At 34.5% G+C, this 14,985-nt stretch overlaps 1 protein-coding gene across 8 annotated transcripts in view; it reads left to right on the forward strand.

The window, feature by feature from the left end:
• Positions 1-14,985, forward strand: part of LOC131936102 (ras-specific guanine nucleotide-releasing factor 2) — a 95,776-nt gene that overhangs the window by 25,404 nt on the left and 55,387 nt on the right. For 6 of the 8 annotated variants that reach the window (XM_059292969.1, XM_059292972.1, XM_059292973.1 and 3 more), the window contains exons 3-7: positions 323-470; positions 5,784-5,876; positions 14,282-14,397; positions 14,534-14,671; positions 14,800-14,879. In XM_059292969.1, the coding sequence (XP_059148952.1) occupies positions 323-470; positions 5,784-5,876; positions 14,282-14,397; positions 14,534-14,671; positions 14,800-14,879 (575 nt within the window). Of the gene's footprint in view, positions 1-322; positions 471-5,783; positions 5,877-8,026; positions 8,050-14,281; positions 14,398-14,533; positions 14,672-14,799; positions 14,880-14,985 lie in introns of those variants that run through there. The other 2 variants (XM_059292970.1, XM_059292974.1) reach the window with 2 other exon arrangements.

Genomic DNA, 14,985 nt, shown 5'->3' on the forward strand with positions numbered 1-14,985 from the left:
TTAGTTTATGCCAAGTTTGTCATTTAGTTAATGCCAAGTTTGTCATTTAGTTTATGCCAAGTTTGTCATTTAGTTAATGCCAAGTGTATCATTTAGTTTATACCTAGTTTGTCATTTAGTTTATTCCAAGTTTGTCATTCAGTTAATGCCAAGTTTGTCATTTAGTTTATGTCAAGTTTGTCATTAAGTTTATGCCAAGCTTGTCATTTAGTTTATGCCAATTTTGTCATTTAGTTTATGCCAAGTTTGTCATTTGGTTTATGCCAAGTTTTCCATTAATTATGCACGTATCAACTATCTGTATGGAATATTTCTATTTTAGCTACAGCAAAGTGCTGGAGCAGAAAGAAGAGCTGGAACAGAAACACCTGCATCTTCTGCAGATTCTGGACAGCGAGCGTCAGGCCAAGTGGCACTACGTACAGCAGACGGAGGAACTTGCATGCGAGGTCAAGAAACTCAAAGATGAGGTTGGTCGTTTGGTTTAGATGATGTGCTAAAGTTGGCGGTATGGTTGGTCGTTTGGTTTAGCTGACGTACTACAGCTGACGGTATGGTTGGTCGTTTGGTTTAGCTGCTGTGCTAAAGTTGACGGTATGGTTGGTCGTTTGGTTTAGATGCTGTGCTAAAGTTGACGGTATGGTTGGTCGTTTGGTTTAGATGCTGTGCTAAAGTTGACGGTATGGTTGGTCGTTTGGTTTAGATGCTGTGCTAAAGTTGACGGTATGGTTGGTCGTTTGGTTTAGATGCTGTGCTAAAGTTGACGGTATGGTTGGTCGTTTGGTTTAGATGCTGTGCTAAAGTTGACGGTATGGTTGGTCGTTTGGTTTAGATGCTGTGCTAAAGTTGACGGTATGGTTGGTCGTTTGGTTTAGCTGCTGTGCTAAAGTTGACGGTATGGTTGGTCGTTTGGTTTAGATGCTGTGGTTGGGATTAATGGTAGGATAGTCGATAGTTACGGAGTGTTGTGGTAGTGTAAGGATTAGGGTACTAGCGTATGGATGCTGTACTTAGCGTGGTCTAGTGGTAGAAAGTGCACTGGTCATACAGAAAGTCAAGGGTTTAGTTCCTTGCATTGAAAGTGTACCTCCTGCCTTGATCGAACTGTCCCTCGCTCAAGTGCTCCACGACAAAACTAACACACGACTGAACTGCCCTGTGATTCCCATATATGCTATGAAACGCTGTTATATGAAGTTACACAGAAAGCCCATTTATGCTATGAAACGCTGTTATGTGAAGTTACACAGAAAGCCCATTTATGCTATCAAACGCTGTTATGTGAAGTTACACAGAAAGCCCATATATGCTATGATACGCTGTTATATGAAGTTACACAGAAAACATATCTACACAAACGCTCGATTCAACATCATGTTGATTCACACAGCATATTTCGTACGAGCGAGTGAGGATACTATGCTAGTTACATATTTTTGTTAATGTCTTGAGAATTAAGTTTTAGTTTACTCAATCATTCCGTTACTTCAATAAATTTTATCAAAGGAAAAGCTAAACAATCATTAGGTTTGGTATCAAACAGCGTCGTATGAATATAGTGCCTAAAGTATTAACAGATATATCGCCCAAAGTATTAACAGAAATATCGCCTAAAAAGTATTAACCGATATAGCGCCTAAAGTATTAACAGATATATCGCCCAAAGTGTTAACAAATATAGCGTCCAAAGTGTTAACAGATATAGCGCCTAAAGTATTAACAGATATAGCGTCCAAAGTGTTAACAGATATAGTGCCAAAATTGTTAACAGATATAGCGTCCAAAGTGTTAACAGATATAGTGCCAAAAATGGTAATAGATATAGTGCCAAAAATGTGGACATAGTGTTAACTCCAGCACTGAACGATGCAAAAGGTGTCCATAAAAAGTGGGAACAGATTGCTATAACTGAAGGAAATATCGATTTAATCACGTGGCGATCCCTCCCGTCCCCTCGAGTAAATTGAAACAATATCCGATTTGATCTTATCGGCGCCGTATCTTTATCGGCATCAAAGGCGTGACGCGGTGTGACAACAACCACGTGTACAGAAAGCGGGACAGGACAACCAACGCTGGGGGGTGAAAAGGAAGGGGTGGGGGTGGGGGAGGGGGGAATTGGTGTTTCAAATAATTTGTAATGCTTCTAGAAATTAAAACAAATATTGTGTACATGGTAAACACGTAGTCTGTAAAAATGTCTAAATAATTCTTATAAATTCTTTGATTCTCTCCACCCCCCCCCCTCTCTTGCACATCACACATTATTTTACGTTTAAATGTCTACAACTCGAAGCTACAAATGTCAAAAAAATGGTTCTACAAGTGACATCTATATATGGTAATAGAAGCGCCAACAATAGAAATGGCGTTACCGCGCTAAGGAAATCAATACCGAAATAATCAGGGGGAAAAACTCCGCGTAACAAAGGCGGAGAATGGCCGAATCGGGCACATCTGCAAGATTTCCATTCTCCCAGTGCTAACATATCCCTTCTTCATTATCTGCCTGTTTGATGCCTGGCATAATAAACACACGCACTGGTAGCGCTATGCTTTTGGAGACTAACAGCTTCCATTGTTGCAAGAACCAACAGCTCCAAACTCCGTACAGCTTCCAACATTTGTAGCTGTGACTCCCAGACAGTCCTAACCCAACATTTGTAGCTGTGACTCCCAGACAGTCCTAACCCAACATTTGTAGCTGTGACTCCCAGACAGTCCTAAACCAACATTTGTAGCTGTGACTCCCAGACAGTCCTAACCCAACATTTGTAGCTGTGACTCCCAGACAGTCCTAACCCAACATTTGTAGCTGTGACTCCCGGACAGTCCTAAACCAACATTTGTAGCTGTGACTCCCAGACAGTCCTAAACCAACATTTGTAGCTGTGACTCCCAGACAGTCCTAACCCAACATTTGTAGCTGTGACTCCCAGACAGTCCTAACCCAACATTTGTAGCTGTGACTCCCGGACAGTCCTAATCCAACATTTGTAGCTGTGACTCCCAGACAGTCCTAACCCAACATTTGTAGCTGTGACTCCAAGACAGTCCTAACCCAACATTTGTAGCTGTGACTCCAAGACAGTCCAACATTTGTAGCTGTGACTCCCAGACAGTCCTAACCCAACATTTGTAGCTGTGACTCCCAGACAGTCCTAACCCAACATTTGTAGCTGTGACTCCCGGACAGTCCTAAACCAACATTTGTAGCTGTGACTCCCAGACAGTCCTAACCCAACATTTGTAGCTGTGACTCCAAGACAGTCCAACATTTGTAGCTGTGACTCCCGGACAGTCCAACATTTGTAGCTGTGACTCCCAGACAGTCCTAACCCAACATTTGTAGCTGTGACTCTCAGACAGTCCAACGTTTGTAGCTGTGACTCGCAGACAGTCCATCATTTGTAGCTGTGACTCCAAGACAGTCCAACATTTGTAGCTGTGACTCCCGGACAGTCCAACATTTGTAGCTGTGACTCCCGGACAGTCCAACATTTGTAGCTGTGACTCCCAGACAGTCCTAAACCAACATTTGTAGCTGTGACTCCCATACATTCCTAAACCAACATTTGTAGCTGTGACTCCCAGACAGTCCTAACCCCAACACTTGTAGCTGTGACTCCCAGACAGTCCTAACCCAACATTTGTGGCTGTGACTCCCAGACAGTCCAACATTTGTAGCTGTGACTCCTAGACAGTCCTAACCCAACATTTGTAGCTGTGACTCCCAGACAGTCCTAACCCAACATTTGTAACTGTGACTCCTGGACAGTCCAACATTTATAGCTGTGACTCCCAGACAGTCCAACATTTGTAGCTGTGACTCCCAGTCCTAACCCAACATTTGTAGCTGTGACTCACAGACAGTCCAACATTTGTAGCTGTGACTCCCAGAAAGTCCAACGTTTGTAGCTGTGACTCCCAGTCCTAACCCAACATTTGTAGCTGTGACTCCCGGACAGTCCTAAACCAACATTTGTAGCTGTGACTCCCAGACAGTCCTAACCCAACATTTGCAGCTGTGACTCCAAGACAGTCCAACATTTGTAGCTGCGACTCTCAGACAGTCCAACGTTTGTAGCTGTGACTCGCAGACAGTCCAACATTTGTAGCTGTGACTCCAAGACAGTCCAACATTTGTAGCTGTGACTCCCGGACAGTCCAACATTTGTAGCTGTGACTCCCGGACAGTCCAACATTTGTAGCTGTGACTCCAAGACAGTCCAACATTTGTAGCTGTGACTCCCGGACAGTCCAACATTTGTAGCTGTGACTCCCGGACAGTCCAACATTTGTAGCTGTGACTCCCAGACAGTCCTAAACCAACATTTGTAGCTGTGACTCCCATACATTCCTAAACCAACACTTGTAGCTGTGACTCCCAGACAGTCCTAACCCAACATTTGTAGCTGTGACTCCCAGACAGTCCAACATTTGTAGCTGTGACTCCTAGACAGTCCTAACCCAACATTTGTAGCTGTGACTCCCAGACAGTCCTAACCCAACATTTGTAACTGTGACTCCTGGACAGTCCAACATTTATAGCTGTGACTCCCAGACAGTCCAACATTTGTAGCTGTGACTCCTAGACAGACTGGAGCGCGTGATGAAACGTCAGCCCTGGATTGGAACGTGGTCACGTGGTACTGTGACGTTGAAAGATTAGCCATTGGCTAGAATAGAACTGAGAGCAAAGGCCTACATCACTTGACATCGGGGTTTCGGCTAAAGTATCACAAGATTTTGATTAAAAAGCTGCAAATAACAATTGTATAGTTGCATGTACGCTATTTTAAACGACATTTTGGGAACTGGCTTTTCATTTTTTTAATATAGGCTAGACTTATAATTTTGAATAGATACATGCGTTTGTTCTAAACGAACTCATACTCTTCCTTAATGCAGTTCACCTTCAATTTATCCCCACTTCACGTATTGAACAAATACATAGGATAGTTTACGCTTGGTGGCAGTGTTTCTTTCAGACATTTTTCACTAGGGTGGGGGAGAGAAAGTATGGGGGGGGGGAGTGGGGCACACTTTAAATTTTTTTAAAGTTCTGGTGAGGGATGGGGCGGACACTGATTAAAGTATATATTCCAGTCGTAGGTGATTGCATGTAGCTATTGTAGAATATACGTGATGGTAACCTGTGTCATTTCTCTACGGAAATAATGGATTTCTTGTAATAACACAAGGAAGTATATGGCCAGTAAAGCACCATAATAATAATAATTATCCGAAGTATCGGCGGCTTTTATTCTATTAGAAAAACTCTGGTGTCCTAATTATGTGCTACACAAACTTGCGTGGATGGGTCGGCCTATCTAAATTCATGCAACAGATATTGTACGAAGAAGCCATTTAAAACTACGCCATTCACTGCGGGATTGCAGATTTTAAAAAAATTGCATTTCTTAAAAACGTTATTTCATTGACTGTTGTTTATACAAAGTATTTTACTCACATAGCTGTCATTTCAATCACTTTAATTTTATTATGATCATCGCAATATTTATTACATTTCGGTTTAATTTTACCAGTATATTAAGAGGGTAATATTGTTGTTAATTGTAGAAATCTTTGCGGTTTAAGGCATAGGCCTATTTCTCAGAAAATTCATTAAATAAAACTTATATTTTTATTATTGTTATTTTTTAAATTTTCATATTCTACTTAGATATGATATTTTAGTAGTGCATGTGAATGAATGTACTTCTATTTTTCAGCTTCAAAAGTTAAAAAAAGATGTTTACGGTAACCACTGTATTTTTCAGCTCCAAAAGTTTAAAAAAGAGGTTTACGGTAACCACTGCAAATCCGATGAAGAAACCGACGATCTGAAGAAAATAAAAAAGGTTGCAGTTTCAGTGGGTCTTTCATTTCCTACTTCTGCCTGCCTTAGCTCCTGTTCCTTAGTTGTTGTTGTTGTCCACCCACTTCAGTGGAAGGCAGGCAATACTAAGTTTTGATGGCAAAATGAATTCATTAAATAAATGGAAAAATTAGAAATTTAGCAGCTTCAGGGGAGATAAGCTTTCACAATGATTTCCCGAAACTAAAAAAAAAAAGTCCATTGGGGGAAAAAATACAATGCATGAAATAATGACAAAAATGTTATCCAAATGTTTTCCACGTAGCTGAAATAGATACAAGGTGTTGCATGCAACCTCATCATATGATTATTTTTTAAGAAAATCGATCCACCTATGTCCCCAATACAAAGCCTATGGATGAAATGCTGCCTGCCTTTCCCAGAAAGCCACACAATTAAATATTATCAACGCGCCACGCAGTCACACAAAAATGGTAATATAGGAAGCTTTTTACCTGTTGCACACAGTGGCAAGGATAAAAAAAAAAAATATTTTAGTGTTAGACACACTGGACAGTTGCACATTATGCAGTATTTTAAGGTATCACATATAAGCTATATATATATATATATATATATATATATATATATATATATATATATATATATATATATATATATGAGGTTATTAAATTAGTGAATTTAATACATGTCTGTCTCTTAATTTAGTAATAGAAGTTACATGTATTAAAAATATGCTTGAGTTTTTACGCTAGAGCCTTTTTTCTGCTTTGCAAAAATGTTGATAAAATTTGTTATCAAAATTATTGCCATCACTAGGAGGTAGTAGTTATGCCAGGCTAGCCGAACCTATCAGTTTTTGAGTAAACTAGGCCTAGTGCCAGAAATATTAATGGCCAGATTTTTTCACGGTGAAATCAATTTTACTGTTAAAATAAATTTCTGATTTATTTTCCATGAATAATCGGACAGAATATATATTTACTCCTTAGATTAGTTAGGCCTAGATGCTTATTTCAAATGCCCATGTGCCAGTGCCACTACCTTTTCACTAATTGTTTTGCAGTGTCATAGGATATTTTCTTTAGCCTACATACTTATTTGTCTATGACAAGAACAATAAAAAAAAAACAACAGGTTAATGATGAGACTTTTGTACATGGAAAAGTAGACACAAAAATTTTGGAGTCCAGTGGATATAGTTTTCACTAAGATTCACATGTTAAACTTAAACTTAGAAATTGAAGAAAAATGTGTGAAAACACATGCTTAAAATGTTTCTGTATTAACGGCAATTTTGCTTTTAATAATAACAATAAAAGTATCGGTAACAAAGATTTTAAAGAAGAAAAAAAAGCCTATAAAGGAAATAACCAAAGACTGAAATTGGACTTGGATAAATTGGAGTTGGATGAAGGAAAATAACGTCATCTCCTAAATATACATCCATACAAGCGCTCAAAACAAATGAACATTTACTTTTACCGGAGACATCCGTTCGATAAACACCATCTAAAATAGAACTGAAAACGGATACATCGTGTCGGATGAGTCATAAAATATATGTCGTATTTTGAAATAGGCTACAAGAAAAATTTAGCACGATAACTTTATTTTAATATAGATCTGGATCTAGATCTAGAATCTAGACCTATACATTTTTAGACTAGTTGACAAATTTAAAGAAAAGACAAAATAAAAATATACACACACTTTAACGCTGAGTTAGTCGTGAACTATTTTCTAAATAATTATTTTTAACTAAAAAATCTAATAGTATTAAAAGATCAATTCTATAGTTAAAATAAAATCTTTGTGAAAACTGGCCAGCTCCTTTTCAGCAGCAGACGAAGTCCCCAAATAGATCTTAGTATAATAACTGAATAGATCTAGAATCTAGATTTAGAATCTAGATCTAGATCTAGTAATAATAGGCTTACTTTTAGAGTTGAAACAAGATCTAGATCTAGAACTAGATTTAGATCTAGATCTAGATCTTATAATATAAATAAAGGCTGTTTGAAAATCTAGGTCTAGGAAAATAGTCTAGGATAAATCCAGATCTAGAGTCTAGAATACTCTAGAATAACTAGATCTAGATCTAGATCTAGCTAGGGTCTAGATCTAGAATCAATCTAGATCTAGAAAAAAATAAGATTCTAGATATAAAAATGCTGCAGGGCTAACTTTAAGACTTTACGGCTACGGTACTAGACTCTAGAAAATAATCTAGAATCTAGATCTACTTTATATGTAATAAAAATGAGATTTAATTAAATTACCACCAGAGTTTCTTCAAGGTAGGCCGTTCGATTCACAGCTTCCGGGTTTGTTGTTTTGAAGCCATCTCACGGCTCATGCGCTTACCAAAAATGGCGACCAGTTTCGCTTTCACTAATGGGTAGAGGGATAAAACTAATGATTACGAAGCCATCGTTAATTTTAGAAATCGGAACTATCCGTTTCTATTTAAGTCTATTAATTAAGAATTGTCGGATCTACTTTTGGCCTAATTTCTTTGTTTGTCTCGCAAGCGGCGCCTTAGTGAAAGTAGCTCTATATAATTCTCATCTTTCGAATCAAATAACTCTAAAATACCCCGTGTATAATAAACCAAACTATGTGTATATGAAACTTGAAAGTATCAATTTTACACACATTACAATTAACTGGTAATAACTTATGGTCGGAATGAGATGTGGTCCGTGCAAGTAATAATGCCATTTTATTATAATCTTTTTTGGTGAACACGAGGCGCGGGAAAATGTGTGCCGCGCAAGAATCCAATCATTTGGCTAGGTTTATGACTGTTTTTTTATGTCACACCTAAAAATAGAATGTTTACGCTTTCTTCATTGATAATCGTTTTTATTATTTTTTAAACTGAAAGTATGAATTATTAGTTAGATTTTAGGTTTTGTAGCTTGGTATACTTACCCTTTATCAATTTTAAAAGCATAGCATGCTGATTGTGAACAAATAGTCATAAAACACAGAAATAAAAAGTTACATGCGATGTGCCACACCCGGGTCACACCCCCTCAAGAAAACACGTGTTTATTAAGCTGTTTATCTCACTTTACAACAGTAATTAAAATTAATTGTCAAATTTTTATTACGTATTGGGTAATATTAAGCACATGTTTACTAATAGTTAAAAAGAAACATAAGTAAATTCTATTTTAATGAAGGTCACAGGTCAAGTTTTTTTTCCTTCTTTCAAGTTCAGTGGAGGGTGCCACAGGCTGACCTGACTTTGGAATTTTTTTCAGTAATAATGACTTTGCACAGAAAGTTAAAATATGCTAAATTAGCTTAGTTTACTAGTATTCTAGCTATTATTAATACATTTTTAATAAAAAAATCATTCTGTAATTCTCATCAAAAAGCCTATTCTTCAAGGCATCTCTTCAGTCCCCCCCTAAGAAAGTCTACCGCCTCCCCCCCCCCCCCCAGAACGAGATGGAATTTAGATATATAGATCTCTATAGTAAACATACACTTTTACTAGTGTCTGCCCCCCCCCCCCCCAAAAAAAATGTTGACCCCCCCCCCTGAAAATTACGTGGCCCCCCCCCCCCCCCCCCCCTGGAGAAAAAAGTCTGGAAGAAACACTGATTACCACAATTCTAAATGAATTCATCTAGATCTAGATTCTACTATTAATTAAATTAATTATTAACAAGTGGCCTTATAAACCAATTTAAAAAAAATAAGTTGGATATGATGATCATTGAATTATATTTCAAAAAATCATTGGTGTTCATTTAATAATAAATTAACAAGTGACTGTATAAATCCATTTTAAAAAGAATATGTTTGGTCAATATAATACATTGAATTACGTTAAAAAACAGTGGTATCATTAGTTTCTGAGCAATATTTATAAAAATAGATCAATATGGCTAATAATATCAAATATGCTTCAATTTAATTGTTGATACATATTAAAAATTCCACAAAAACAAATATGCTCAAAATGTTAACGTTTTGATAGTTTATTTAGCTAAATTAATGTTGTCCCTATAAGTAATTTTTAATGATGATATAATATTAATATACCGGTTTAAAACTGGAGCTAGTGATAGTGTAAATTTGTAGTTTGGAGAGTAGAGCAAGTTGTCATTGTTTTATGTTAATCACTAATTATTATTAGTTTCCCAATACACCATCTAGAAATGTGCTTGTTTTAATGTTATGCAAACATTTGTCATGTAAGATCACTGTATAGTAGTATCTAGATATAAACATCTCAGATAGATCAATCTTGGTTAGTTATAGAGCTAGTTAACTCTAAATTCAAAGAAGTTTCTTTTTAGTTAGCTTTACCCCCATAGCTGTAATTTGTAATAAATAGTAATCCAGTCGGAGTCTAGCTAATTGATAAATAGCATTTAGCCAAAGTCTCATAATTGTCGTTCTGTAATGTTGCCATTCAGTTGGGGGTATCACTAACTGAAAATTAAGTTACAACAAACAACTTTAAGCTGATAGAGTAGTACTTTTTAAAATTAGGAAAGTTTCTTTATTGAAATTGATTACAAAATAAAAACTGTTATAAATTAAGTTCCTGTTGTGCCAGCAGTTACAATATTTCTTACTAATAAACTGCTTTCAAAAAGATAATATTGTCTTAAATTTTAGAAATCTGCAGCAAGAGATAACAAATATATGTTCATATATGCTACATATTTCATGTCATGCTAAAAATTTTAAATAGGCACTTGCGACCCTTTCCCCTTGCCTTGTAAAAGTGTGACAAGTCTATCTAATATGATATTTTATCTTGTTTATTGTTCCCCTTGCCAGTTTTTATCGGTGAGTTCTGTTTCATGTGCAAGTTAGGGTTGTTCTTTAGATGTGTATGTTTTTAGTAGTATTTCTTTGTTGTATTAAAATAATCTCTTAAATGAGCTGTTCTTTGCACTTTTGTATCCCATTTGTTGCATTGATAAAGTCACCCTTTGACTAGTAGATCAAGCTTTGGTTTTCTTTCTCAGAGCACCATGTTTGTGATTTTTATGTCTGTAGCACAGTTTATGTTGAGTTTCTAGTGTTACAGTGCATAAAATGAGAATGTCTTCTATAGATTTATTATTTTAGTTATTAGATAGAAAATTCTAAATCCATATTTAACTATCTTACTATTGCTTTCGTTTTATTTGTTGGATAATTTCCCACTTAGAGATTAAACATAAAACAAGTAATGTTGTAAGATATATTTTTAAAAAATCTGTTATTAGATTGCTAAAAACAATTGTAAAAACAATTGCTTTTCAAATTAAAATTTTGCCAATGCATCATTAAATTAAATTTGTATTGCTGAAGTTCTTTATTTTGAAATGGTTAATTATGACCTAGATTTGCTTTTGTTCAAGTCATTAGGTTATCTTTGCTATAAACATAGATTTGTAATTACCATTTTGTCTTTAAAAAACCAGAACTGTAATAATTGAAATATTTGTATACCTTATGAAAAACATTGCTTTTATGTTTGTACTGTTTAATTTTTTTATTTAGATGCTCATCAGCTCTTTAGGAGAGCTGTTGCTAGTTTATTGAAATCGCTTGTTGATAGTTTTAGTTTTTGGATTACTTTGCTTTTGGTACAGTTTTGACATCATGTGAAACCATGTTTTATCAAATACAAGAAAATTCTAAACTAGTAACATATCTGGAGCTATTTTTTGCAATCAACCAGCTGTGATATCAAGAATGTATAAAAGTGCAAAGCAGAAACCTGAAGGAATTTCTGAATTATTTCTATAGTCTGAAAACATTTAAAATTATGGTGAATTCCATATGTGATCATTATGAAATCAGTTCCTTGTCTTTGCCTCAAAAATTATCATTTAACTTGAGGAATCGATAAACTTCAAATTAAATCTTTACACAACAACATATTTGGGATCAAAATGCTAAGAAAATGAATAAGAATGCAACTCTTTTAACCAATATACTTAAAATGCAAGAGGTTTACCAATGAAAACAAATATCTGTGATGTAATTATAACAGTGCTTGCGATTAAACCAGTTCCAAAGTATGGTATAAATCTCTACTGAGGATGCTACATAGAAATTACACTAAATAGCCTTGATTTTGTAAATGAAAGTTGGTTATGTTTCATATCTCAAGTTTTTGTAAACTTCTTTGTTTTGGTGTTTACATTGTTTTAAGTATGTTTTGTCACAGTATAATTCAAAATGTATTCTTCGTCTTGTGATGTTTATAAAATGTGACTTTAGGTGCTTTTGGAAGAAAATAACTGTCAGACTACTTAGCTAACCAAAATGATCAAAAGTAGTTTAGATTATTAAGCAGCATTTATGTTCCATAATCTTAGAAAAGTATTGTGATTGTTATGATTATTCTTTTTTTCCTGTTGGCTTATCGATACTCAACCCTAAGATTTGTAAAATAATGATTAGGATGGTGAATATTATATTAATATGTACTGTTATTATTTTTTAAAAGTCATCACTACCCCCTGAAACCTCTTAAAATAAAGACCATTTTTTATGATAAAATTTTTTAGTTCAAATCAGTAGGAATTTAATCTGGTTTAGCAGATGCTCTTACAGACAACACATTCGCCTAAGTCATTTTTGGGGGTTTTGAGCTAATAGTTAAAAAACAATGTTTACACATTATTATATTATATGGCAAATCGCCTAAGTCATGAACCAATCAGAAAACTTGTACCATAGTGTTATAGCAGAAGTAATACTAAAGTTATTCCTATTTCTTCAGTTTTCTCAAAACATGAAAACGTGACTTAGGCAAATGTGTTATGACCGTGACAAATTAACCCAACTGATGTCATTTACAAGAAAAGTTGTTGTAGATTATAAAGCTCTACCTACAAATGAATTTAAATTTGTCGTCCATGTCAACTATTTTTGCTGGCACACAATACTTGGTTATTTTGCTGGCACAAAATACTTGGTTATTTAACTCAAATGTTTGCTTAAAAGCTTTTAAGAAACAGATATCACAATATTTGTGCACTTGTACTTGTGATAAGTTGTTATTTTTTACTTTTGATAGATCTGCAATGAATTAGCCCCTTTTGATTATGGCTTGTTGTCCAGGAGTTGACATTCTTTGTTATGAATGGTTTGAGAAGTGCTGTACTGGTCCTGTACTTTAACTGTCCAGTAGATAGCTGTTGTCATTTAATTCTTGTGTTTTGGAAGGCAAGGGGGGATAAATGCAATATATTTACAAGCATGACCTAATTTCAATTATTTTCCTAAAACTCAAAAGGAAATGTTATAATTTTTTCTTTGAACATATTTGTTTACTCTTGCAGCAGAAATCAACACAATTTAAAAAAATAAATATTTTAAAACATTTTTTTTTAAATTAAGCTTTATCCTCTCTTCATAGTGAAATAGGATTTTTGAGGATTATTTTTAAAACATCCCCACTGCTGAGTAGTTAATTAAAAAAAGTGTGTAAGTTCTGCTCTGTTCAAAAAGTTCCACAAACAAATGGTCGTATGATCATTATGAGATTAATGTGCCACTAGTTAGAAATGGCTAAGATCACTTGATTCTCTAATTATTTAAACAGTTCAACTCAGCAGTTTCACTTGTTAGAACCAGCTATAGTTCATATATTTTGGCGTACTTGTTTAGATGTCTTGACATAATTTTGTTGGTTTTTAGGAATGTAGAGTTGTGCTCATTTATTAAGTTATTGAGTTGATCACTTGAAGTATGAAGTAGCACACTAGCATGTTTATCTAGAACTGAAGCTAAATTTTGTGCAAGGAAAACATTTTTTTTAAGCTGGGCATGCTTGTTTTAGATTTAAGCATAGCATTTGTTTGATTTTTTTATTACTCAGTGTAAATTTTTAAAAAGTTTTTTATTTAAAAAAATTAAAATTCTGGAAATATAAATCCAAATTTTATTAAATTAAAAAAATAGAAGCTTTTTGGTAGCTAAATATTGGCAGTGATCTGCTTCAATTCTTAATTGCGGAGGGTGTAAAATATTTCTGAAAGTGATATTTATGAAGATGTAATTTAATATATACAAATGAATTCACTATTCAAAACTATTGGAAAAAACTGATACAGCATCTTGATTGATTCTTCAATCATTTTAATTTTAAAATGTAAAGTTTTATTCAAGTTGTGAATTGTCTTTAAAATTATTTTAACAAATATTCTTGTCCTAAACAATTAATCTTTTAACAAAGCATAGATAAAATGTTTTACTTTATATTATTTTCAAATAAAAACAAAAGGAAATTTTAAACTATTATATATAATTCAATTCTATAAAACAAAGAACATTCACATTACAATTCACTGTATGTATATTAGTATTATATGTTTATTAATCTTTATTTTATTTCTTAGCAACATTACTATTTTTTAGCATAGAAACAATGCACTGGTGCGCTTTCTTCCCATCTCTTTTACATAGGTACAAAGCTTTTTCAGAGGATGGTTATGCAGAAGAAGGTGGAAACAAATTGTAGAGTTATATATAAGATCACCACATGCAGAAAGTATGCGCAAGAGAAACAGTATTGTTTTTAGGTATGTTCTTATTCAGATTTTTAAAAAAAAAACACCTCTTGATTTCTTCTTTTGTTGACTTTGAATTTCAGTATACTATGATCAAAATTTTGTTTTTTAAATTTTTTTCAAGGTAAATTATCTCTTTATTTTTCAGCATGGTTGAGTGTGAGGAAGAGTATAACAGGCAACTATCCTGTCTGGTAACATGCTTCCTAAGACCTCTAAGGATGGCTGCTAGCTCAAAGAAACCTCCTATTAGCCATGAAGATGTCAATTCCATATTTCTCAACAGGTCTGTGTAGAAAAAATTTTAATAAAATTAATTTAAAAAAAAATCTTGCTTCTTGAAATTTTTTTTAATTAACATAAAATTGATTTAAAGATTAATTCTAATTCTGTGTAATCTCTTTTATTTGACAGCGAAACTTTGTTGTTTCTTCATCAAATTTTCTTAAAGGGACTCACAGCACGGCTTGAAAATTGGCCAACATTAGTCTTAGGTTAGAAATTTTTTTATAATCATATTAAAATATAACTATAAATGTCATTCTGGTTCTTCTTCTCTGTTCTAAACTTTAACACTGGAGGTTCTCACAGCACAGTGTT

The sequence above is a fragment of the Physella acuta genome, unplaced genomic scaffold (genome assembly GCF_028476545.2).
Source record: "Physella acuta isolate Inbredline_101_S28 unplaced genomic scaffold, ASM2847654v3 ptg000168l, whole genome shotgun sequence".
In the NCBI taxonomy this organism is placed as follows: domain Eukaryota; kingdom Metazoa; phylum Mollusca; class Gastropoda; family Physidae; genus Physella; species Physella acuta.